The following is a 26,979-nucleotide window of genomic DNA, read 5'->3' as shown; positions in this document are numbered from 1 at the left end:
GGTGTCCCTAAATACACCGGTGCTCTTGCAATGGGTAAACAGTGAACTCAAAAGAAGAAAATGCAGGCACTCTGGTGGATTGGTGGAAAAGTTAAAAACCCTTTATTTTACATGGGTTGCATATAAAAAACACCAACGCATGTCGGTGTATACACCCATGTTAAATAAAGGGTTTTTAACTTTTCCACCAATCCACCAGAGTGCCTGCATTTTCTTCTTTTGAATATTAGAGGGTTGTTTAAAGTTGATTTTTATTGATTGATTGATTTTCTTTATTTCGAACATGCAGGTAATAAAAAAAAACAAGTTTAAATATTAATAGATGAATGAATAAAAAACAAAACAAAAAAGCAAAAAAATGGAAAAAAACAGACACTTTCTGCAAGCTCGAAAGGGGGTAGGAAGAAGTAAAAAAACGTATCTAGTCCTACCCCTTAACGGGTCAGTATATACATATATGAATAATCGATATAGTCACATACAAATATTATAAATAATTATATATATACATATACTATAAACAATTTATATTACATTGTGAATACCTATACATGTATATTGTAAATTACTATATATATATAAATATTATAAACATAAATACAATTACCATGTATATTACAAAATTACAGTCTACATATGAAGCTGTAAGTAGAATAAACGGTGTAATAAAGGGTTACCACACCGTTATCTTCCAGCAGAGGAGGAGGGATGAAGTCACTCAGGTTGACTGAGGGAGGTCTGTCTGGTTTCTCTGGAGCAGGACCCAGAGTCTCAGGGTCTGGGAGGGACTTCTTGGGGGGAGGAGGTGGAACCACCAACATCTCTGGAATAATGTCAGACCCCTCCTCAGTGATACCCTCCAACAGTGGAGAGGCTTGCCCTGCGAAACACAACAACATGTTAATAAGTAGTTGTATATATTGCAGTTTGAGAGACATTTTCAGTCCAGGATTAGTATTTGAACACATTGCAGTAAAAAACACTTCAGTTTTATTGAATCAGTCTGGCATGTGGGTGACATGGGTGAGGGCTGGGTTAACACTAAAAGGAAAAGAAATATAACAATAACATAATAACTCCATCATAATGGACTGGTTTCCTCTTACAGGTCTTGGTAATGACACCCATGAGAGAGAGAAAAAAAAAGAAAAGGGCTCAATTAACCCTCCCTTACTGATTTGTTTACTTATATTTTTTATTTCTATGTTTATTTTATTATTATTTTTCCTACTCTCTTTTTATATTATGTATGTAGTTATTTAGCTTATTTATCAGCATCATTATTATAATAATATATAATATAATAAATAAATAGTAATATTTATTTATTTCTCTTCCTCCTTCTCGCAAATACCTGCACATTCTCTGATCACAGTTATTAATATTTGAATATATGACACACTTCACAACACACTACAGTACTCCCAGTAACAAAAACAACGACTAAAAACCTGTTTTTACCATTTTCACATCATGAAGTCTGTTTCATGTGTCTCGTGTTTAAGTCAGTCTGAATATTTTGCTACACCTGTTTGATCACGTTTGCCACACTAACAAAAGAAAAAGAAAAAGTAAGAAACGCTTCATCTGAAACACCTGAAGAAGGTTTCCAAATAGAGCGGAGGAGGGATGAAAGAGCAAGCTGAGTGGAAGAATTTGATTTGTGAGCAGACCAAACCAGTCAAACACTGTGTGGAGGTTGTTGTGAAATAACTCTGCAGAGCGGAGATAATGCAATTACAAGTGAAAACCCTGAACAGTTTAATGAAAAAACGTACAGCACACTTCACTAAAAAACATCTTCTTTGTATTAGTTCTGTAACTTTGCTTTTCTTAAAGACAATTCTTTAATTGAATGTATTTCTTTTATTCGAACTGACTTGTAAAGCACTGTGTTCTAGAAAGGTGTAATATAATTAAATTAGATTACTTTTCCTCCTTTCAATGCAAAATATATACGTTACAACTTGTTTTCACATTAAACTGTCCTTAAAATGAATCACTTTCATTTGCACAAGATGTGTGTTAAAAAAGAATCATCTTGCATTATGAAAGAGCATTTCTACAGAGAGTTAGCATAAATATGCAAGTGTATTTCTTCACTTTAAGTGACAGCAGACATAATGACATGATAAACAGAATGCAGTTATTTAAAATTGATACATGCATGAACACAAACATGCACAATTGATAAGCAGTGTGTAAAGGAAGCCACTCCAAACAGCAGCAGACCCACTTCTCATCCCGTTCATGTCACTTTAACAGACATTAAAGTGTCAGTCACTGCAGCTCTCTGTCATAATGATGGACATGCTCCTGTCATTGCTCCTCCTCTCTATCATTGCTGACATACCTCTGCAGCTCTGCCCTGCCTGCTGCTCAGTTGTTTCTGGCACAACAGAGGAATGTCAGGACTGTTCTCGTTGTGTGTCTGTGTGTGTGTGTGTGTGTGTGTGTGTGTCTATAAAGCTGCTTCTCCAAACCAACACCCGAGGCAACCCTGTGGCATAAACCATTCTATACATACCAGATTTTCTCTATAGCAGAAACCCTATACCAACAACTGCTGTTCTGTAGCTGCACTGTACGTACCTGATGCCACGGTGATGAGATATGCTGCTGTGTATTTCATGTTCAGTGAAAGAAAATGTAAAAGTTGGAAACAAGAAGCAGAGAGAAGAGTCCAGACTTACTGTGGTCCAAGCCGTTAACTGGTTTCGGGTAGGCGTTCCCCTCATAGTCAATGGGTGGGAGCTCTGGGAGAGAGCGGGTGGGACTCGGGGGAAACTCGTCAGGAGGTGGGGTGATGGAGTAGGATGGGCTGGGGTTTGTTGGCGGGCTGAAACCAGATAAGAAAAAAGTCGACTTTAATTGAAAATCATCAAATCATCTGAAAACTCAATGCTTTGCAACTTCCGCTAAAGAAGTGTTGTTTACCTGGCCTTCCTGCGCGCTTTCTCCAGAGCAGCAAAGATCCTCTGGTCACACGGTGAAGTCTTCCTCGCTGGGAAAATGTCCTCGGCCCTGGAGAGTGCCGAGAGTGCTGAGATGGGGCGCTCCGGTTTGGGAGACGGAGGGATGGATGCAGGGTCTGTCACTGTAGGAGGAGGCGTCTCCACCGCGGCGATATTCACAGCCTCTATAGCGGCTTCGGCTGCAATCTCAGGCTCAGGAGGTGTTGGAGAGGGAGTGGAGGCCACTGGAGGAGGAGGGCCAGAGACGGGTGGAGGGGTCGGGGCAGCACTGGGTGGATCTGGGATTATTTCAATTTGGCTGGCAGGCCTGGAGACAAGCAGGGCGGGGGTTTCTATCTCCACCGGAGTTTCACTCTCTGGGGTCGCCACCACAGGAGATGGGATCTCAGGAATAAAGGCGGGTGGTGGGTTGAAGGCGGGAGAGGCTGGGATAGTGGAGGGTGGGGGTATTTCCACCGCAGCATTGTAGTCAGGTATAGTGATGTTTGGGAAAAGAGCCTTAGGTGCAGAGATTTCAGGTTCTGCTGCTCCGTCACCAAACGCTGACGGGACTGGGATAAGTGGAGCATGTCCCGGAACAGCTGAGCTGGGGGAGTCTAGGATGGGATCATCTGGGGTCTCCACTGACATTCTTTTGGACTTCCTAAAACCCATGAAGCCCTTCTTCTTTGATGTGGTGGGTTTAGGTGGGGGCGTGGCCGGCACCAGCTCTGCAGTGCTCTCCTTGGCTGCTACAGGAAGCAGTGGGAGCTTCTTGTCTTTACCGTTCTTCTGCTTCTGATCTGCCAAATCGCCATCGAGCTTCTCTTTACTTCCTTTCATCGTCTTGTCTTTATTCTTTTTCAGCTTCCCTTCACTCTTGTCTTTGCTCTTAGAGATGAGGGGCTTCTTGCTCTCCTTCTTGTCATCCTTGAAGACCACTCTGGGGGCAATGGCCGTCTTCCCGTCCAGGCTCTGGCTGATGGAGGAGAGCAGAGAAGGGCGTGCTCCTGCAGGGAGGTAGTGAGTAGGGCTCTGGGGAGGAGGGACAACCTTAGGTTTCTCTGGGAGAGCAGGTTTGATTTTGGGTTGCTTCAGGAGGGGGTCTTCCTCCTGGAACTTAGCCCTCAGGGCCTTAAAATCCATTGTGACCTCCTAATGAAAGAATCACACAACGCAATAGACTGATACTAGTACCAGGTAAATACAAAATTAACAAATTAAATGTTCACCTGATGTTTGAGTTCACAAAAACAACTCACTGCTTTTGTTTTTCTGTATGGATCTGATTTGTGGCCTGAATTTCAACACAATTTGGATAATAAATATAGTTGGTGGATAAATGAGTTTGTTCAACGCACAGACAGAAACTCAATCAGAGCTTATTATAGATTTATGTGATGTCATTTTGACAGGAAGTAGACTTAAACCTGCTAAGACAATCTAAAATATCATATTTATCGAGTATCGTGTCGTTATTTTAGAATAAATCGTCGCTAAACAGACTTTACGGAAAGATTTGAGGATGTAAAGGTCAACATACCTGATCCATTGTGTTTTACTATCCACCGAAACGACAAAAAAACCCGTCTCAGTCAACTAAGTTAACTCCAGTGAGTTTCTTCATCAGCTTCTCATCATCATAGTGTCCGATTAAAAGTGAACAAACAACTTAGAACGAAGCGTCCGAACTCGCTGCGTGTTTCTGCTCCGCGCTGATCGAGACAAGTGTGCGTCCCATGCGCACAGGAGATGGTTTCAGTGGAGGAATGAGGTCGAGTGGGAATACTCACTCTCATCTTTACAAAACAGTCCGTCTCGTCAAACGGGTCTGAGCATTTAACGCAACACACTGACTCTCAACAGCTCATGGATTTTTTTTTTTTTTATCCTTCAGGAATGTCGCCTGGCTGGCACTGCGCGTACGCGTGAATGTGACTCACCGCCATGAAACCTTGCAGTTGTTTTTCTTATAACTGTTAAATTTTCAGCCCTCGATCTTTTTCATACTGCAAGAGTAAAATCTTTGAAAAGCAGCGTGTGTTTGTTGGTCTCCAGGTGATATGTCATTAGATACACGGTGTGTGCTCTGTAGCTTAAGTTGAATCTTAGAGGTAAACAGAGGAAAAGGAAACAAAAGAGGTCCTTCAGCATTCCAGGCCTGTCACATAGAATACAAAAGTATTTAAACAGGCATTTGTAATATGACATAAATACACCACATGCTACAGGCACACAGCCTTCATAAGGCACTTTTAGAGGATATTTTGTCTTAATGCCAACAGGAGCTTGTACTGGCAGGTGTGTCAGAGCTTAGTAAGTCATACAATAGTTGTTGTAAGACTTACAGGCCTGTTTTCATGATTAATAAACAGAAACCCACCAGTCTGGTCTGTGTAGAAGCACATTGGTGCTTTAAAAACCATTTGAAACTGGATTTTAGATTTAAAAAAAATATGCTAAAAGGTCAGTTTACCTACAAAAAGACACATTTCCACTTGGACATAGATCAGAAAATTCTGGTATAGGGAATATACAATGTGGGTGAACATAATTTAATATATAGGACTTACTGTAGTGGAAACAAGAAGCAAATACTCTACTGCAACTCCAAAAATAATGTGGCAGTGATCCCGGACAATCCACACATTCACTATTGACAGCTTTCACAGGAGGAATAGTCCCAAAGAAAACGGCTGACTGTGAGGTTTGTGGATTATCCAGTAACTGGGACAGGGTTTTTGGAAATACACACTGCTGTCAAATTATTTTTTTTCAATGCCATGAGCAGCAAGAACAAAATTCCATTCAGCTGCACAGGGTGGTGGCAAAAACCTTCTCATGAAACTGAAAGTGCAACCAGTGGATTACCACTGGTTCTACTCTCTCCTGTATAATATGAATTAACAAAGTGTAATTAAGTTGTATGTTTTTCCATATGGAGAAGTGGAGGAGCAAGTAAGAAGAAGGCTCAAGTTGTTGTTTTGCAGCAGGTTGCTAATTATGACAGTTTGCATTAGAGGCTGCCAGTGTAGCAGTATGTGACAGGCCATTAAAGCCGTGTTAAATTACAACAAAAATACTGTGGCGCTTGCTTTACACTAACTAAAGACTCACTGGGGGTCACCTCTGCTTGGCACACACCATTAGGCTCACTGTCTCACACACACACACACACACACACACACACACACACACACGCACACACACACACGCAAAGTCAGATTACAACACATAAATAGACATATCAGTCATTTGGGATGTGTTTATTTGTAACAGTAATACATGGTGGAATACGTAAATCAAGAGAGAACCAAAAAATCATCTAAAAACCCACTGTAGAATGTCATATTCATAAAGATAAAAATAATGTGTCAATTTACATTAAGAAACTGTTAGCTGAGGTAAAGTTAAAATAGGTCTAGAAATGTTATGTACTCAAACAGCAACGTTTCCCTTTTTATTCTTTGCTCATCTTCTAGTTGTCAAATTTTTAAGTTAATCAACATCATAGTCCAAAAGAGTTTTCGAGTGACATGGGGACTCTGGCCATAAAATAGGGAGTCATTGGCATCACAGTTGATGTAGTTTGTAGCAGAGGTTTGCTGCAGTCCACACACAGACGCTCGGACAGCAGCAGTTTGGCACCTGACCAACAGACAGACAGATGGGCAGAGCGTCGCTGCATCTGAAAGACTATTCTGGGGAAATGGGATGGAGTGAGTTAGACTGTGTCTGCAACATAGAGAGAGTAGGTTTGCGGTGCAGAAACACAGGGCGGCTATAGTGCATACACAGGCCGACTCTAACATAAACTGCAGAAAGCTCATCGGTTTGGGAAGGACTTAAAAAGACCAAAGGGACGAGGTGTGAATCAGGATTAGTAAGTGAGGTTAAGACAGAGACTCACAACATCCATGCACAAGATAAAAAAAACAATATCAGAGGTCAATGAAACAAAGTAGGAAAAAACAGGATAAAGAAAATATATGTTGGTATTGCTTGGGTTAAAGTCAAGAGTTTGCATAACTGAAGCCTTCCTATTTTATGGCACAGAAGTCCTGTGGACAGAATGGTTGTTGTTATCATTATTTACAAAATGAGTTTGGCAAACCAACGATCAGATGCCTTAAAGCCATGTTGACTCTATAACTCCTATAGAGCTGACCCCAGCGGCTTGATTGACTTATAAAATAAAAATTCCATTTTTCAATTTCTTCTTTTTTGTTTTTTTTTAAATCGGTATTGTACAAAAGCTATAGAGAATGAACAGTTCGATCACAGAATCTGTTGGACTTGCAACGCTTCCCCTCTCAGGGTCCATTCCTCAGTGTGTCCGGTCCTCTGGCCTCTGTGTGAGTCTGTCTGCGAGGAGAGACGTTTGGCAAATTACTGTGTGTATGCATGTTAGAGAGGGTGAGAGATGAGTGTGTGTGTGCGTGTGTGTGTGTGTGGTATATGTAGACTGATTGCTATATGCACAATGTGTGTGTAGTCGGTGTGTGAGTAGCTCCCAGAGAGTCTGTTTCTGCATAGTGATCCAGCAGACACTCACAAGAATGGGGAGACAACGCCCGAACCAACCAAGCAACCAATCAGAAGCAGTGATCCCAGTAACGGGCCATCCCTGATAGGCTCGTTAAGAGTCTAGCTCCTCCTGTGGGATCTCCTCGCAACAGATGCAGATTCTGTCCGTTAAAGATGTTAGTTCTGATCCCGATGGGCGAGCGAGCGTGCGTGTGTGTGGGTGTGTGTCGGAGACAGGGAGGCACTGCTTGATTCAGTCCCTCCTTTGGCAGCACAGTCTCTGGCCAGACACAGGAGGCAGAGGGAGGAGTGTGAGAGCGAAGACAGGGGAGGAAGAGGGAGGGAGGAAAGAAGGGAGACAGAGAGAGAGGAGGAGCAGGTTATGTCTGTAAGGCTGGGTGTGAGAGTCGCCACAGGGAGAAGTGAGGAGAGGAGAAGACAGCGCAGTGGAGGGAGAACTGGATCCGTCTCGGTGATTGATATCCCTCCTGCCTGGAGTGAATGACCAAGAGGGCTCTCTCCTCTCAGGAGGAGAAGAGGCTGCAGAGGAGGAGAAGCACATGAGGTGTAGGAGGAGGAGGAGGAGGGAGAGTGGAGGCTCCTCCTGGGAGGTTGTTAGCTTGAGGAGGAGAGAAGGGCTTGGCCAGGCAGGGAGATGTGCCAGACACGCACACATGCACACACACTAACACACGCACAAACACACGCATGGGCTGAGGGTTCTCCTCCGGTTCTCTCAGTGCTGGTCAGGTCTGTCTTCCTTTGTGTCTCTTTATTTCTTCCCTTTGTTGATCTGGGCGTAGAGAGGGTCCTTCCCCTTCTGTGCAGGAGAGAGAAAAACATCATTGATTTCAAACAGACTTCTCTTAATCATAAACCTGATTTACAGTGGTTGTCCTCAGCAGTTCATTTAAACATGCACAATTAAAAGGGAGGACCCCAGTTTCTGATTCATTCTCCCAACTGTCTAAACTGCAAGAATCACCTGCAAGCCCTGACAAGTACGATCCAGATCTGCAAAGGTTTCCAACTTCCTGTCCATATTAGGGACCACCAGGTGGCAGTAGCACACCGCTCTGGAGGAGCAGTCCAATCATTTCTCCTCTCACCCCATTCAGAGCAGTCACTGAAAAAGTCCCCCCTCACTGCCGAAACCTTTTTATATGTGTGCGTGTGTGAGTTATTGTGTCGGAGTGTGTCATTGCGCGCGCACATGCATATTCTCTCCCACTCCGGGCTCCCTCCAGGACCAGTATGAATCAGAGGTATAAACTAGCGCCTTGAAAGACCAGTTATGAGTCATCATGTCTGTATTTCTCCCCAACTGAGCCGGAAGACAACAGCAGATGATGGAACACCCTGCAGTCAGAGCACCAAGCCTGCTGCAGTCACTCACAATGGGCCCGTTATTATCGTACACATAATTACAGCCAGCCACTCAATCTGCCATGCAGACAACTTGATTGGAGTCTACTGGCTGGCCTATTATATTCTGGGAGACGTCTCTCACTCTGTGCAGAGAGTTGGGGTCTACCAGTAGCTGCCACATGAGGAGACGGTACCTAATGTTCACAGAATCACATGGAAACTGAGGATGTGAGCTGGCTGCAGATACAGGGATCTCTGAGGGATCTCAAAAGTGAAATCTGCCACCTTTTTTCAATTTTCATCTGATACAACAGTTTCTGCTGCCACTGCTTGCTGCCCATGAAGTTTAGACGTTTAGAGGTAAAGACATCTATGTGGGAATGTTTAAGGCCCAGAGTAGACAGAGGACAGGATTTTTCAACTCAAGGCATTCAGGGCGCTCTGGCAAAAACCTGAGGAGATGAGCACTGGAGTGTAAAAAGCTTCACTCACAGAAATCGCTCTGTCTGATCCCACTTGAGAGAAAAACATATGAAACTAGAAGACCCAAGAAATCCTTTGGTAACAAACATTTAATGATATCTTGTCGGGAAAGGGGTAAAATAATGCTCCATATTTAGGGAAATACGGACATTTTCAAAGGGGCCCTTTGACCTCTGACCTCAAGATAACTTAACGGGTTCTATAGGTACCCACAAGTCTCCTATTTAAAGACATTACCACTTTATGCTAATCCTATGCAGTTTGGTGCAGGAACCACGCCTTGGGCCACAGGAGGCTCTGGGAAATTATAAGTCTGACATTTTATGGAGAAAACAACTAATTCATTCATTGGAAAATAAGCAGCAGTCTAATCAATAATGAAAATGGCTAACTGCAGCCCTGTTAAAGCAGATGTTGATTGAATGAGTCGTCCATTGGTTGGTTGTGGGCATAAATGAAATCAATTTTATGTTCAGATTTGCACAAATGAAGCAAGATTTGATTCATGTTGTGTCTGAATGCAGCTCTCCTACTTGAACAGGTGGCATCTGGGTAAAAAAAAAAGACATTCAAAAGTGCTGCTTCACGCTCAAAATCACACCAAAACCCGACCTGTTGCATAATCTGCATCAGCGTCTATCTGAACACTATAGTGGGGTTAACCCATAAGGACCCACGGTGACACGGGTGTCACAAATGTTTTAAATGTTCTAGTAATGTTCATGTATGTTTTTTCAAGTACATAAATCTGTTTTTCAGTGTTCTATAGCTACAGTAGCTTGTTGAAAAGCCGTCAAATGAGGCAGTGTTATTTATATTTATTCATTATTGATTTATTATTATTTTGTTGTCTAACAGCACTATTAAAATCACAATTTTGATATATGTTATGGAGATGAAAACAAAAAAGACAAATGGTTATTTGTTTTTATTATGGATTTAATATTATTTTGTTACTTAAACAAATCTAAAAAAGAAGTTATTGTTAAACAGCACTATTAATGTCACAATTTTGATATATGTTGTGGAGATGCAAAGAAAAGGGCAAATTTGTGTTTCTGTAAGCAGAAAATGTATCTAGTTTATTCATTTAAAAATAAGAAATATCATATACATAAATAGCATAAACGGCCAATATAACGTTTATGTCACATTACAGATCTTTGACATTAAGGGGTATAATTTTTTTTTTAAAACATCAGAAATGTGTTCTATGTGGTCCACTTGGTCTGTGGTATAACCCCCATAATTTTCCTTTTTAAGGATTACTGGGTCTGGGTTCTTATGGGTTATCCATTGGTTGGTTGTGGGCATAACACAAATAAATGAAATCAATTTTATGTTCCGATTTGCACAAATGAAGCAAGATTTGATTCATGTTGTGTCTGAATGCAGCTCTCGTACTTGAACAGGTGGCATCTGGGTAAAAAAAAAAGACATTCAAAAGTGCTGCTTCACGCTGAAAAACACACCAAAACCCGACCTGTTGCATAATCTGCATCAGCGTCTATCTGAACACTATAGTGGGGTTAACCCATAAGGACCCACGGTGACACAAACGTTTTAAATGTTCTAGTAATGTTCATGTATGTTTTTTCAAGTACATAAGTCTGTTTTTCAGTGTTCTAAAGCTACAGTAGCTTGTTGAGAAGCCTTCAAATGAGGCAGTGTTATTTATATTTATTCATTATTGATTTATTATTATTTTGTTGTCTAACAGCACTATTAAAATCACAATTTTGATATATGTTATGGAGATGAAAACAAAAAAGGCTTGTTTTTATTATTGATCTAATATTATTTTGTTACTTAAACAAATCTAAAAAAGAAGTTATTGTTAAACAGCACTATTAATGTCACAATTTTGATATATGTTGTGGAGATGCAAAGAAAAAGGCAAATTTGTGTTTCAAAAACACACCAAAACCCGACCTGTTGCATAATCTGCATCAGCGTCTATCTGAACACTATAGTGGGGTTAAAGTTGGGAGGCATATTTTAGCCGAGGCTTTGGGCTCCGGGATACAGAGCTGTAACTGTGTTGCTGGCCAAGGCCAGACAGTCAGCAGAAAGTAGCTGCCAGCAGCCCTGAGAGAGGTGACAAAGAGGCTGAGACAAGCAGTGACAGCGAGCACACACTGCTCAGCCCCTGCACCAGAGCCGCAGCCCGCCACTGTCATCCTGCATCATCTAACCAGCGCTGCCAAGCGGGGCCGCTTCAGCTCCATAAACCCCGGGCCCAGGGAGGGTCGGGGAGGGGGCCGGGCCGAGGTATGAGCGATGTGCTGGCGTGGCACCAGCCTGAAGGCCAAAATATCTGGCCTGGCTCGTACACGCGTGGACGTTTATGTGTGTGTGTGAGAGGTGGGCCCTGGGCGGGGGAGCAATGTGAGATTGCTCAGTGAACCGTGGAAGCAGGCCATTTCACGGCTGAGACTCGGGAGCGTTCGCTGGACATGATGAGATCACCCCAGAAAAAAAAAAAACACTTACACTCCCACTAGCCTGAACACATGTCTGTCTGAAACACACAGTGGGAGGGGGAGGACAAGACAGGCGGTCATGGCCAGCAGCGAGCACACACATATTTTTGGCTCCAATATGAGCGCAGGTGGTGACAGTATCGATCACAGGTGTGCTTGTCTGGGGAATAGCTGGGCCCATTGCACAGGTGTGTGTGTGTGTGAGTGGGTGGGTGTTTGGGGAGTTGTCTAAAGACGATGCGATTGAGCAAGTAAACACCATATGGGAGCAGCGGCATTGGACCAAGACCAAAGCAGTCCACCTACTACAGAGGAAAAACTCGCTGCTTCTGGCCATAACAGCCAGTCTGCAGCCAGACTCACCACTCACTACTCTACAATCCGTCCTCCCACTTAAGGCCCACATCCACCTGCTGCCCTGCAGGCTCAGTGTGAGGACGCCGGCCAACAGGAGACAGAGGCTGCTCAGCCTCCCTCCTCCTCCTCTCCTGGAGTGGGGAAGGACTAGAAGGCTTCTTGGGTTTTTAATTAATGCCAATTACGCCGGGGCAGTCATTAATCTTGGCACCCCAGTATTAGCGGATGAAAACAAAACCATTACATTTTTCCCAGTGTGAGTGCCAGCAGCTATCATTAAGCAGCCACACTAGGGAGCTGTGTGGGTGAGGACACCGGCTGGGGAGGCTGGGATCAAAATGTCTCTCTTCTTCAGTGTGTTGTGTCCCTCTGTCTCCTTGAGTGGGCAAACTGCTGCTTGACATGTCTCTGAAAGAAACATCCAGCCTATGAAAGTGTGTGAAAGTTTTCTTGTCGGATGACAAAAAGTGTGAAAACACACACCTCATCAGTTCTCCGAGTTTGATCGTCCCCGCTTGTCTTTCTTAGTTTGATCCTCTTACAATAATGCACACATTTAAAGTTACATTACATCATGCAACATACATAATGCATTAAAATGACAGCCCTCATCATTTTTATATTAAGCTAAACATCCGAGATCAGCATATTGCACACAACACTGGCAAATCCCAGATGACGTCCTGCTCACTGAAGTGCACAGTTTCTGATTGGCTGTCACACACTATTGGCTTTCCGAGTGAGACGTGTGCTATTTAGGGAAGCCGGCGTGATTTAGGAACACGTCACAAAGACAGGACACAATGAGGGCACAGAGCACGATGGTCAAAGTGATCATGCGGGATGAAACTTGTTGTACTTTGTTTCAAAAACTCACAATGCCACTTTATAATACATACTTACAAAGCTCCAGGATAGGCGACAACAACAATTACCGACACATAAAAATGAAATGCAATGAAATACCAAATGAAGGTAAAATGATGTACCTTGGAAATGTAACTGAAAGTGTAACTGGTAATGATAGTTATATAGTCAAGATACTGCTGATTGCGACCAGGAAGACAATAACAAGGAACTGGTACAAGACTGAATCTCCTACCATAGAACAATGGCTAGGGATTGTAAGAGAAATATACTGTATGGAAAAAATAACCTACCAACTTCGACTGAAGGAAGATGTTTCTATTTCAAAGTGGAAAAAATGGGTGCTGTATGACATAACGAAAGACATGTGAACTGTAAACTGTATGAATCTGATTTTGTGGAATATGGATACCCGCAGCCATGAATGTTGATACTGTTTTATTAATGTTAAGTGTTTTTTCTTTTGTTGTGTATGTCTCTTGTGTACATGAAAAAAAAAACCTAATAAACATTACAGTTTAAAAAAAAAAAAAATGAAATGCAAGCAAATACTCATACATGCACATCACACACATGACAAAGCACTCAAACACATGCCTTCCTTTGATCATGCACCACAGCAGGTGAAGGAGAAATGAGGAAAAACAGAAACTATTGAAACAGATAAGTGCAGGGAGGTGAAGGAGGAGGAGTAAAGGGGGGCAGGAGAGGTCTCGACACCTACCCTGCCCTGCTGCTATCTAGCTCCCAGCCTCTGGACTGGCCTGGTCTGGGCTGGGCTCTGCTGTCTCACTGGGGCAGGGTGACCCAGAACCACACGCCTAAAGAGGGGAAGAAGGGGAGGAAGGTAGAGAAAAGCGTGGGAAGAGAAGTTGATGGAGGGGCGTAAGAGAAGGAAGTGAGGGGGAAGTAGAGAAAAGAGTAAATGTGAAAAAAAGGATTGCAGTAAAGACTACAAGAGTAGATGTAAACAGGAAGCAGAAGAGAAAAGAAAAGGTGTCAGTACTCTGAAGGAGAAATAAGGACACTTGGACAGAGAACCCACAGCCCACGCAGTCTCTTTGACACATTTGCAGTACACACATACATACTTAAACACACACACACACACACACACACACACACACACACACACACACACTCATTTACAGTTCTCCATTATGAAAGCTTTCGTTCTATTGAACTGCCGCTTTTGTCCCAAACACTTCCGTTTTTCACACCTCATCCCGCAGAGAGTGGGAGGCTGTTTTTTTTCCCTGCCTTCGCTCCATCCTTCCTGTCTGTCTTTGTCAACTTTTTCCACTGCGCTCGCTCTCTCAGTGCCGCCAATCACCAATGCACATTTCTCTGGGTTGTGTAGAGCTCCTCTGTGTTATTCGGGCCCGCTGACATTTCCAGCAGTGTGAAAGTCCTCTATTTTTTTTTTCCAATAATAGCTGGATTGGCGGCATAAAACTAATGTTTCACGGCTGAGAGCAGAGAGCAAAAGAGAAGAAAAGAGGCAAGCGTGAAAGAAACACAAAAAAGACAGAGAGAGAGAGAGAGAGAGAGAGAGAGAGAGAGAGAAATGGCAGGGAAAGAACTAGAAAAGTCTTGTTTCTTGGAAGGTCACTAATTCTACAAGGACTTTGGTCAAAAGCAAAGGGAGTTTCTCCGCCCTCCCTAAAAATCTCTTTATCTTCTCATCTTTCCTTAATTTCTCCCACTTTCTCTCTTAGATTGTGGTGCTGCTGCTAGAATAAATATTAATTGCCTCTGGAAGAAGAATTGGGGCATTATCCCTCGTCTATCTCACCAGAGATGAGTCTGTCCATATAGAAGTAGTGATGTATGGACGCTACCTGCCTGGTATTAATAACAGCCTAATGATGTCTCTGACAATCCCACCAGCTAATTTAACGCTGTGGTGACCATGCATACGCACATACACACTGAACCGCATACTTATGCAGGCACTCTACTGCTCATGTTCACTCAGAAACACACACTTTTTGCACACTTTCGCACTGATACAAACACACACACACACACACACACACACACACACACACACATATACACACACACACACACACACTAAGGGACACAACAGCATCGTCCCCCTAATCAGCCGGAGTGATTACCTGGCCCGCCAACACTGCTACAAAGGCTATTTATCAGCAGATCTCAACACACTGCACAGGTTATAGCAGCATAAGGAGTGAGTTATTAAAGGCACACACACACTTGACTTATCCCACTTCTACCATCCTCTCACACACACACACACACACACACACACACACACACACTTACAGCATCTTCCTCTCCACTGCGACTTGGGCTGCCCTCTGCTTCCCCAAACGAGTCATCTGTGGGGGGGTCTGTGGCGTCGGTGGGGGGGTCGCTGACATGGGAGGCTGAGGACTTGGAGGGAGAGCTCTGCCTGGGAGCTGGGGTGGGTGCTGCAGGGGGAGGACAAGCTGAGTCAGATGGAGCTACAGAAAAAGCATACTTGTTACTGAGGGTGCTGTTTAGTCCGGTTAAATCGGACTCTACAGGTGCATCTCAATAAATTAGAATATCATAGAAAAGTTTATCTATGTTGGTAATTCAATTCAAAAAGTGGAAATAACACATTATATAGATCCATTACACACATAATGAAACACTTCATGTCTTATTTTATTTTAATTTTCTAAAATGATTATGGCTGACATTTAATCAAATTCAGTGCCTAATGTAAAAATGTAATATTACAAAGACCAATTTTAAAAAGTATGTTTAATCTGAAAATGTTGGCCTCTGAAAAGTATGTCCATCTACATGCACTCAATACTTGGTTGGGGCTATTTAATAATAATAATAATAATAATACATTTATTTGTAATGCACTTTACATTACAGAAAATCTCAAAGTGCTACAGGTTAAAAGCATAACAGTCTAATTATAAAAAGGATAAAAAAAGGAAAAAACAGCTAAAAACAGAAAACATACATACATATATTTGTCTTGAACTACTAGAAATGGACTTTTCCACGATATTCTAATTAATTGAAATTCACCTGTAGTTCCTTGTCCCCCTTGGTGAGGTTTGTTTGGGCAGATATGACCACAGTAATTTAACTTGGGTGGTGCGGACTAAAACAATCGTACCGAGAATACCTCCTCAAAGGGTCTTCGTACTGTTGTTTTAGTCCAAACCAACTCTGAAGCAGTTTGTTTGTGGTGGGAACATGATCCGACACTGATCCGACCAAACCGCCAGCTGTACGCTGCAAGTTTGAGCTAAACAGCTGCTGTAGCCAGGTGTGCTTTGCATTCTGGGATGTGGCAGAGCACACAAACTGGAGCAGCTTGCGAAGTAGTAATAGCAGCTAACCGGGGGATTTGTTTAGCAACGTTTCTCTAACAGAAACATGCACTAGTCCAGATCACAGAACTTTTTTCCTGTTCTCAATGTCTTGCTCCCACCTCAGACACATCTGCCAGCAAAGTGAACATTCCCCCTTGAATTTTCTTTATGTGAAAAGAAACCGAACCAAGGGGAAAACACTCCCAAGTTTACAAACTCATCTACTGATTCAGACCAGAGCAAACAAACTATAAGTGTAATAGGGTTGTCAAAAGTATCGATACTCAAAAAAGTATCGATACTAAAAAGTTGTATCTGGATACGATACTCATTTTCAAAAGTATCGAGTATCTGAAGCTTGTTATCATAGTTGCAGTTTCTTTTTGCACAACTGTTTTTTATTATAAATATTTAACCTGTGGTTCTGTTCATTTTTACATGTTGCATTTTTCTTATTAATAAAAATATTTCTGTTAAATCTTTGTTTTTATCCTTGTGGTATCGAAAATGGTATTGAGTATCGAATATATTCCTGAGTATCGGTATCGAGTTGAAAATTTTAATATTGTGACAACCCTTAAGTGTACAAACGTCCTTATAAAACAGACAAACATGAATAGATGGAGCTCCTACGTGAGTTGGTGGATGGTGTCGTGGAGGTGACTGGTGTCAGATTCATTTGAGAAATGTCAAAGTCGTCACAGTCGTCCGTGTCCTGGGCGGTGCCCACACGGCTAAAGTAAGTGCTGAATGCCTCTGAGGTTCCTGCTAAGCCGGGCTGGTCAGCCTTCTTCGCCGGCATGGCTGGAGGCTTCGCCAGCTGGAAATCCTGAAGGAAGAGGCAAACTTTGGTCAGGAGGGCCAACATTGATTGATTGATTGATTTGATTTGACCATTCTTTATATAAAAAATATGGGTAACACTTTACAATAACCCTCATTTATAAATGGTAAACAGATAGTTTATTAATGTTTAATCATCATTTATAAACTGTATATAGGCCATTTAGAACGGTAAATACATAATTTATTAATGTTTAACTAACTAAATAATTTATAAATGACAAATAGATGGTATATTAATGTAAGTTTATAGTTACTTTACCATTAAAAATTATAATTAATAGTTTATTAATAGTTTTAGTTGCACTCATTTTAACATTTTTAACAGCATATTAAGTATGTTAATGATTTTTAAATGATTCATATACCTTTAAGAAATTGGTTGAAAACATTTAAAGATTAAATATGTATAGCACTTTGTAAATGGTTAATAATTGTTTATAAACCATCTATAAACATCACTTAGTTGGTTATTGTAAAGTGTTACCAAAATATGAAACAGCAACCTGTGCCATACGTAATATAAATAGATAAAAAATAGTCAGGGATGACACAATAAAGCCCTAAGGCTTATTTCCATTGTGGTCCCTATAAGGCAGGAGACGGGGGCAAGTAGCAGCATGTCTTACATAAATCAAACAAGTATCATTCATACATAGATACATACATGCATCAATCATTCATAAGCCACATAAAAACATAAATTACAGTTTCAAATATACACGACAGATACAGATTGCCAACATTCTAAGATTGGGCAGGGACTTTAACACTCTGACTCATTGTTTGGGCATTCAAGATGGAACCTATTCTTTATTATTTATGTTTTCTTCATCATCTTCAAGTGTCTCAATCTTTAATTGTATATGCTCCGGCAGCATCTCTGCCATTTCCCAGTATGGAAACCCTGTGAATATCTGGTCTTATCTAAATAGATTTCTCTCCTGTGTTTATGTCTTAAGAACACGATAATCTTTCTTTTTTTCATTTGAAGTTGGAAAAAGTTTTGGCAGGTAAAAAAAAATGTTTCTTTCCATATTTTTCACTCCTGTCTTAATGCCTAGAACTAGGTGTCAGGATAAAATGGATAAATGTGGAAAAATGATCCTGCCAAAAAAAAGGGAAAAGAGAAATGTTTAGAAAAGGCCCAAGTGAGTAGTACAAAAACACTTCGAAAAACTATCCCGGCAGAAAAAAATTGCAACGTCTGCAAAGTGTCCAGTTCATGACCGTTCTGGGTCCTCTGCAGACTTTTCTTTTCTTTCTCTCCCCTTGTTACTGTCCTGTTAGCGCTTTACTGTGAGATATAATGCCCCTAAAACAACAGTAAAATAATGAGAAGCTAAACATGGTTCACGGTTGATATTCTGCAATTTTGCTGCCAATTTTTCTCCTTCTTTTGCCTCATGACTTAAGACAGTGATTCCCAACAGGGGGGGCCCGACCCCCCAAGGGGGGCGCCAAAGATCCACGGGGGGGTCGCGAAGCCCTCTTGATTTTAAGGGATGTAATAAATCTAATGTGTTAACTATTGATGAGTCAGCATTTAATTAATTAGTGGGACAAAAACAACTAAATAAGCTACATTAAACGTTTATTCATTTATTTAAATAGAAAAATCACTATAGAAAAGTTAAAATAAAGGCTATATCGCGAGAATAAGGACATGTGTAACATCCCTACTGCAGTATACACAGGAAACCTCACCTAGCGGTAACCTCACCTAGCGGTAACCTCACCTAGCGGTAACCTCACCTAGAGGTAACCTCACCTAGCGGTAACCTCACCTAGAGGTAACCTCACCTAGCGGTAACCTCACCTAGCGGTAACCTCACCTAGAGGTAACCTCACCTAGCTGTAACCTCACCTAGCGGTAACCTCATCTAACAACAGAAACACAGAGCTAATGGAAAAATGGCAAAGTGTCAGGGAGACGAAAATGCTGAATATCTCAAAAAGAAAAAGAGAGGGTACCATGAAAGTCACATTGAGTTCGGCTTCATAGAATCAATGGACAATGGGGGGGTTGCCAAAGTTTACAATGGTAAAAATGTGGGTCCCTCAAGAAAAAGGTTGGGAACCATTTACATTTAGTCATTTAGCAGACGCTTTTATCCAAAGCGACTTACAGGAAGAGTAAAAACAAACAATCAAGGTATACTGCAATAAGAGCTATTTGTGCATCAATAAGTGCTGGTGACAATTCTTTGAGGAGTAGAATTATCGTGTGGTCTAGGAGAGAAGATGCTCTCTGAAGAGATGGGTCTTCAGGAGTTTTTTAAAGGAACCACTGACTTAAGAGAAAAGGTTGTAAGGATCATAATTCTGCTCTCATCAGACTCCTCCCCACCTTGAACATCTCCTTGCCCATCTTCCTCGCCCTCTCCCCGTGCTGCGGACTCGACGACGCCGAAGGGGAGAGAGCCGAAGCGCCGGCTCCGGCACCTGAATGGCTCTCACCGGCCGGAGTCACAGTCGTGACGGGGGTGAGAGTCTGGAACATGGCGGCGGGCAGCGTGCCCACAGGTTGGGCAGGGAGGTAGGCTGTGGGGGGGAAGGCTCCGGCTGCCATGGCTGCCCACTGCTGCTGCGTGGCAGGGAAGATGTTGGCCTGGCCCCAGATGAGAGGTTGGCCGCCTGGCAGCACCTGGGCTACCGGACCGAGAGGAGACTGGACCCCGAAGGCCAGCGGTGTCTGGGCGGCAAACGCCTGCTGGGACCAGTGGCCAGGGGGTACCGCTCCCATTGTCACATAACCTGGTGAGGAAACAGATTGAGGTTAAGAAAAATCATAGAAAAAGTTACCCACAGTACATATCGTCACACTGTTAAAATAATCATTAATTCATTTTTTGTCAAAATAGTTTTTTTTGCCTAAATCATCTCCTCATAGCCACTTATGGTAAAATCGCCTAAATCCTCAGTTGATCAGATCATGTGATTTTACCCCTTTAAGATAATGGCCTATGTCAAGTGTGTGACTTAAGCGGATTTATTATGCCTAAGTTAAAATAAAATGTGACAATTTTTTGAACATGCCTTTGTGACTTAAGCAAGATATGGTAACACTTTATTTTGAAGTTGTCTACATAAGAGTGACATGAGTGTGTCATAAACATGACATGGCATGTGTCATGAACATTAATGACACTTTGAAGTAACATTAATGCTCATGATACTTGTCATGTCATGTTTCTGACAGGCTTGTGTGACTCTTATGTAGACACCTTCAAAATAAAGTGTTACCGTATCTTGCTTAAGTCACAAAGGCATGTTCAAAAAACTGCCTAAGTCATCTATTTCTCTTAAGTTACATAATTTACACACAGCGTTATTACTATGCCAATAGCCATCCTTTGTTACGCCTGGATTCCACTGGATGCGTAACGACTCCGACAGGGGTCTGTCCGCAACGGCTGCGTATCTACGCAGTCCGTCAACACCCACCGGATCCGTCTGTGTCGGAGCTGTTGCGGACAGCAGAGTCCCGAGGACGCACGAGATCTCGCGAATTCACGCCTAATCAATTGATATAACTGGAAGATAATCAACATCTCCTCGTTAATGACTGGAGACAAATCCAGCGACTCCGTCTTAACGAGTGCTAACGAGGTCGGCCGGCTTGTTAACGAGCCGGCCGACCTCCTTAGCGAACCCGAGGTATTTTATTTTGAAAATATACCGGTGTTTTATTTTGTGTCTGTGCAAGACTTCCTGTCCCGAACGATCTGCTCTGTGCTGAATTTATGCGTAGTGCTCCGTCGTCCGACAAAAATAGAAGCTCTGCGCAAGTGTTGCGAGGGCTGTCGGATGGCCATGCGTTGTCGGACTCATTACGCAGCGGATCTGCAGTCGGTGGAATCTCACACATTGATTATAATGGGTGCGTAACGGCTCCGACGACGGATCTGCAGCCGTTACGCATCCAGTGGAAGCCAGGCGTCACATCCTTTTTGAGTGATATGATCAATAAATGTCATATGTTACACTTTTGGTGAAGTTTTTTAGTGTTTCCTGCAAAACTTGAAAAAATTAGTTAGACGATTATTTTAACAGGGTGACGAAATGTTCACTGCTGCTTTTCGTCTACACACAAACAGACAGAGAAGATAATAACCCATGCATCACCAGAGAGCGCTGGCCTACTTCTGCCTGCAGCTAATGTGGTGTCTCTTGATGGTCATGGTGAACTATCATAATTACCTCCAGAATGAGGGAGAGTCATTATAGAAAGGAAGAGCCCGACACACACTCATTAAAATCACTCAAACTCATCAGTGGAAGCTCATTCTATTACACACTCGCTAGTCTCCTGTTCCTGGTCTCCAGCTGTTACCTACAGCAGAGAAAGTTGACATTTAACCTGCGCTGCCCTGCTACACTGACATATGCAGGAAGAAGGGAGGAGGAGGGGAGACGGGTAGAGGTGAAGAAGGGGAATAAAGAAGGAGAACCACATGTATTAGGTGTCAAAGTGAAGAGGGAACACTATCCCACTTATTTTTGTCATGTCATAAGCTACAACCATTCTGGTCATCCTTGTTTGAGTTCTTCACCAAGGCCCTTAATCATCCATGTAACCCGTTCACCATGTTGTTTGGAGCAAGGTTATAATAGTTTTGGATTTTTCATTAGTTTTAGTTTTAATTTCGTTGTGAATTTTTGTTTTCAAATTCAGTTAGTTTTAGTTCGTTTTTAGAGTGAGTTTTCTAGTTTTAGTTTAGTTTTTATTTTTTGAAAATGCTTAGTTTTAGTTTAGTTTTTATTAGTTTTAGTGTTAGTTTTAGTTTTTTGTAATGGGCTATATGTTGGGTGCCAGATTCAAAGAGGTCATAATAAATTTTGACATTTTATCCATCTCAGCCCCAATAAGGTTATTATCTCTTACAGTTTTGGGAATTCTGAATTTTGGTTCGAGTGTAAACATCCCAGTCTCAGTAAACATATTTACCATGTGTTGTATGTTCCAATAGAAACACTGAATTATGAATGAAAAAAGTTGACAAAAACGAAAACTAAGGACATTTTCACTTTAATTTTAGTTAGTTTTAGTTAGTTTTGTAACCTCACTATACAGTTTCAGTTAGTTATCGTTTCTTTAAAAACTCTAGTTTTTATTTTTATTTCAGTTAACGAAAATCTTTTGTCAATTCTAGTTTTCGTTATTTCGTTAGTTTTCGTTAACTATAATAACCTTGGTTTGGAGTGGCTAATCCAGATTATGTAAAAAGTAGTGATGAAGCTAAGGCTATCTCCCTTTCAACATTGTTAGCCAGAAAGCTAATTCTACAGTCTTGGAAATCTGAAAGGGCTCCTACATTTGAAATGTGGTTGAGAGAGCTGGGAAATGTTTTACACTTGGAGAAAATCAGGTACATCATATCTACTAAAGAGCATCTTTTTTTTAAAATATGGCAACCTTTTCTTGATTTAATGTCTAAAAACTGAATTAGTGCTATTCTGTTGCTGTGCCATTTATGTTATACCCTTGTTTTGTTTGTCTCATGTCAAAAACTCTGTCAAAAAAACAAAACATGTATTGTTCTGTGTAGCTCCACCAATTATCTCTAATTTGTATATATACACTACTGGTCAAAAGTTTTAGAACACACCAACTTTTCCAGAATTTAATTGAAAATTATGCAGTTTAATGTCTCAGTGTACTCTGAAATCAATGCACATTTGCAACATTTAAAATTCTTTATTGAGCATGATAGTGTTTTGAAAGTAAAAAAAAGATTCAAAATCACTTTTTATGTTGGACTAAAGGACTAAAGAAAGACACAAAATGACCAAAAAAAGACACCAAAAGACACAAAATGACTAAAAAAAGACACAAAATGACCAAAAAAAGACACAAAATGACCAAAAAAAGACACAAAATGACTTACAAAGACATGAAAAGAATTCAAAAATGGACAAAATAGCCCAAGACTCCATAGAGTTAAGTTGTTAACCCATTTCTTGTTCCCTGAAAAAGGCCTACTTGTATAATTCTGAAATGTACATTATTTTTCAGTTTTGGTTAAGCTTACCTTTTTTTATTTACCTCTGGCAGTTCACCACTTACCTTTGTACCCTTTCAAGCTGTTCATTTGACTTTAACTGCTTGAATTTCAATAAAAAACTGGAAAAATTGGAGTGTTCTAAAACTTTTGACCGGTAGTGTAATTTGTATATATTTTTCTGTTATGAAAACAATAAAAATAAATACACAGAAAAAGAAGTAGAACCACAAAAGCTATCAAATATACGGCATGGTCTGATTTACAGAAGCCCTGTGCATACCAAGGACTTATCTATACAATCATCTCAGCATGTTTTATCACTTTCCTGACCACCACGGTTGCCACGGCCACAGGTAAATCAGCAGCATCTGAGGCAGCAAGCTAATGATGCATTTCATATTCAACACACAACCAAAAGCACCTTTTCTCCTCTTTCCCCTCCCCTCATCTACATTTCAATTCTATTCCGTCCCCCTCTATTTATTTCCACCTCCTCCTCCTCCTCCTCCTTCTTCTTCTTCTCTCCTCTGCCCTCCGACTCTGCAGCTCCCCTTCATCTCCTTTCTCAACGCTCTCTCTCCCGCTGCGTTTGTTTCCCTTACCGCCAGTGTATTTAAGCAGACAATGAACAAGGTCCTACCTGAGGGCACAGACGCGGGATTGAAGGGAGCAAACAGTTCCGTGGGAGGCTGCAGGCCCTGCGAGGGGTCGAGGGTGTTGGCTGGAGAGGCGGGGGTCTGTGCGGGTTGTGATTAGAGGTCGGGTTGAGGAAAAACATCATCATTGCAAATGCTGTTTTTGAATTTCATTAGAAGTGAATCACAAAGCGTGTATGTACGACAGATACTCACCGATGGAGAGGTGATGTCAGGAGGTGTGGACATGTCTCCGAAAATCTCTAATTGGTTGATATTCTGAGGAGAAGAGAAAGTATACACTGCCAGTCAGGAACAACAACTGTTATATAAATCTGGGGCAGTTTCATAGACCGTATATAAAGATGGACGTCTTGACGGCTCCACTAAAGATTGTTGATTGAGTCCAAACTGACCAAACTACATGTCAAATAAATTGGTTTCTTTCATTCTGGGTAGTTCTTAAAATGCTGATGTAAGTTTGTTGAATAAGTTTGGTTTTAATTAAGTTATTTGACGCAATAAAACGGGTATATAACGTCATGATCGACAGCTGTGGGGCTGGTGTAGGGGTTTGAGGTGGACATTTTAAGTAATTTTGTAAAAAAAAATCTATTTGAGGTGACTCGGGGCAGAAATAATGTTCTCAGACGAGTTAATGTTGTGTGGCAGAGAGTCATGAGTTACGTCTATACTTGATAGCGGTGCTACGATTCTCCAAATCCATGATTTGACTCCCAATTGCAAAGTGACAATTACATGTCAGGGAGACCTGTGGAACAGTCTGTTGAGCACTTTAAAACATTATTAAAAACCTATTTATTCTCCTTGGCGTTCAGTCCCAGCTAGGCAAGAATCCTTGGCTTTCTTTTTTTACCCTTTTATTTGTCTTTTTTATCTCTAACTCTGTATTGAATTGAGTTTTTATTACTATTTTATTTTATTGTTTTACTGTTTTTTGTATTTTATTGTTTTCATTGTTTTTATTTATACCTATTTGTGTATGATTTTAATAACTGTACAGCACTTTGGTCAACTGAGGTTGTTTTTAAATGTGCTCTATAAATAAACTTTGACTTTGACTTTTTGAAAATTTTGTGGTCGGCTGTAACAAAGAAATTTCCCCGCTGTGGGATTAACCCATTGAAGCCTGGAAAGCGGATACGTCGTTTTGTAGTATATGTATAAGCTCTCAAATACTTTTTGAATTTCATGTCTATCTGCTACAGAGGCTGAAAAATCTATTATTTAGTAGAAGCGTTGACACTTCTGTTGAATTTCCAGAAAAATTTCAGGTTTTAGGGGCTTATTTTAAAATCGCCCAGAGGTTTTACAGGCGTTTTAGGTGTCAATGGATTAATAAAGTCAAATCTAATCTATCCAGCGGATCACTCCTCACATTTTGGCTTCATCTTTGCACAGAGGGAGGAAGCGATGCCGCGTCATCCATCTTTATATCCAGTCTATAGTCAGTTTACATTCCAGTGCAACATGCATCACACACTGCATGCAACACCACTCTGACTTGGTATGCTTGCCGTACCTACCTGAGCACTGTGGCAGCCACACAGACGAGGTAACAGAAGGGGTGAGGAGAGATGGGATAATGAGATGAAATGATTGATTATGATGACATACCTACCAAGAGTTATCACAATCTTCCAAGGGGTAAAAAAACACACAGTCTTTGTCATCTGATGCACATGAAGGAGCGTTCCTGCACCACCACCACCCCCTGCATCATTACTGTACCCGTGTGTCCTTCTGGACAAGTCATTATGGTTCCCCTGTTGTAGAGGGTGTGTGGTGGGCCTCAGAGGGAACAGCTATCAAAGACAGCAGCCGTTCTATTTGATCTGAATTTGTTCTGTATCACTTTGTTTCCTTTCATAGTCTCCCAATGATCCTTCTCCTTAGTATCTCCATTTTTTCTGCACATTAATAATATCTTTAGGCCTGTGGCAAGTGAAGGAAACTATTTTTAGTTGTAAAAGGAATTTAAGCCTTGAATACATGGTCAGAGATTTGCATAAATCATGGATGCGGATAATTTCTTTTGAGATAATGAATGTTCTTAGAATATATTCCCTCTCGTTCCTTCTCGTAGGTCACAAAGTTCTTTTTACACCTATCAGAAAATGGATCTGTGAGCATGGTGTTTTACAGTCATGGATCTGTATGTTTTTTATTTTTAACCAAGAGAAGAGGGGGATGGGGGGTTTCGTATGTATTATTGCTGCTGCAGAGTCTAGTGTAACAGATAATGATCAAACTAACGAGATCATAAACTAGATGGACTGATAACAGCATGTCCATGGGATTAAATTCACAAAACACATTCTATAAATCAGGCTCTTTAACATAAAAAACAACAAATTCCTATAGTTGTGACTGAATGTTGTTGCTCTGAATCAATACCACAAAGCCTCTGCTGATGTTCTTCAAACAGAAACCACTGGCACCAGAGGAAAATGCCACCGGAGCGAGTGTTCAAACAGCACAGGAAGTTGGACGTTTATAGACTTTCTGTCCACTTTTAGTTAAGTCCCTCGACTCAATATTCTCTGCATGTGTAGCAGAGGGGCGGTGGGGTCAGGTTGCTGTGATTATCAGAGTGTTATGAATGCTTTATTAATGCAGCTCGCCTCTGAGTGTGTGTCTGCCAGCGAGGCGAGGGCTGCCGACCCCCCCGACCCCAGTCCTCTGACAGACACTGTGACCTGTACGTCCACTTCGCCCTGAAAGGACCTCTGCACGAAGCCGCCGAAGTGTTTTTCTCCTGACTATACGGCTCCCTTTTGCACACTGGTACACATGCAGATGTGAATGCACAGTTGCACCCATACATACTCTACTTCTGCCTCACCCTGGTTACTATGCAGCAGCGAGGTAGCATGTTTTATTCAGTCATGACAGGGGTCAAGAGTCAGGGTCAGGGGAACTGAAGTGGTGCTGTACAGATGAGGATGGCAGACAGGACATTTTCTGAGGAAATGCCTGAAGAAGCTGTTCATTAGGGCTGATAGATAACCTTTAGGGCAGTATGGTCCCTGCTCACAAATACTGAATCCTCCTGGCTTTTTTAGAGCATTTGTGGTGTGAACACACCAGGCGGCAAC

The 26,979-nt window shown here is 41.6% G+C and overlaps 1 protein-coding gene across 1 annotated transcript in view; it reads right to left on the bottom strand.

Moving 5' to 3' along the window:
* Positions 1 to 6,204: 6,204 nt before the first annotated feature.
* Positions 6,205 to 26,979, bottom strand: part of dab1a (DAB adaptor protein 1a) — a 118,610-nt gene continuing 97,835 nt past the window's right edge. Inside the window, exons 11-17 of the mRNA XM_059340817.1 lie at positions 24,077 to 24,139; positions 23,866 to 23,962; positions 19,568 to 19,974; positions 17,008 to 17,203; positions 15,335 to 15,483; positions 13,764 to 13,860; positions 6,205 to 8,301 (exon numbers count right to left, since the gene is read on the bottom strand). Of these exons, the coding sequence (XP_059196800.1) occupies positions 13,780 to 13,860; positions 15,335 to 15,483; positions 17,008 to 17,203; positions 19,568 to 19,974; positions 23,866 to 23,962; positions 24,077 to 24,139 (993 nt within the window). The 3' untranslated portion in view covers positions 6,205 to 8,301; positions 13,764 to 13,779. The remainder of the gene's footprint in view (positions 8,302 to 13,763; positions 13,861 to 15,334; positions 15,484 to 17,007; positions 17,204 to 19,567; positions 19,975 to 23,865; positions 23,963 to 24,076; positions 24,140 to 26,979) is intronic.

Source organism: Centropristis striata, chromosome 9, assembly GCF_030273125.1.
Source record: "Centropristis striata isolate RG_2023a ecotype Rhode Island chromosome 9, C.striata_1.0, whole genome shotgun sequence".
NCBI classification, from domain to species: domain Eukaryota; kingdom Metazoa; phylum Chordata; class Actinopteri; order Perciformes; family Serranidae; genus Centropristis; species Centropristis striata.
This window is presented reverse-complemented; position numbering and strand designations above follow the sequence as displayed.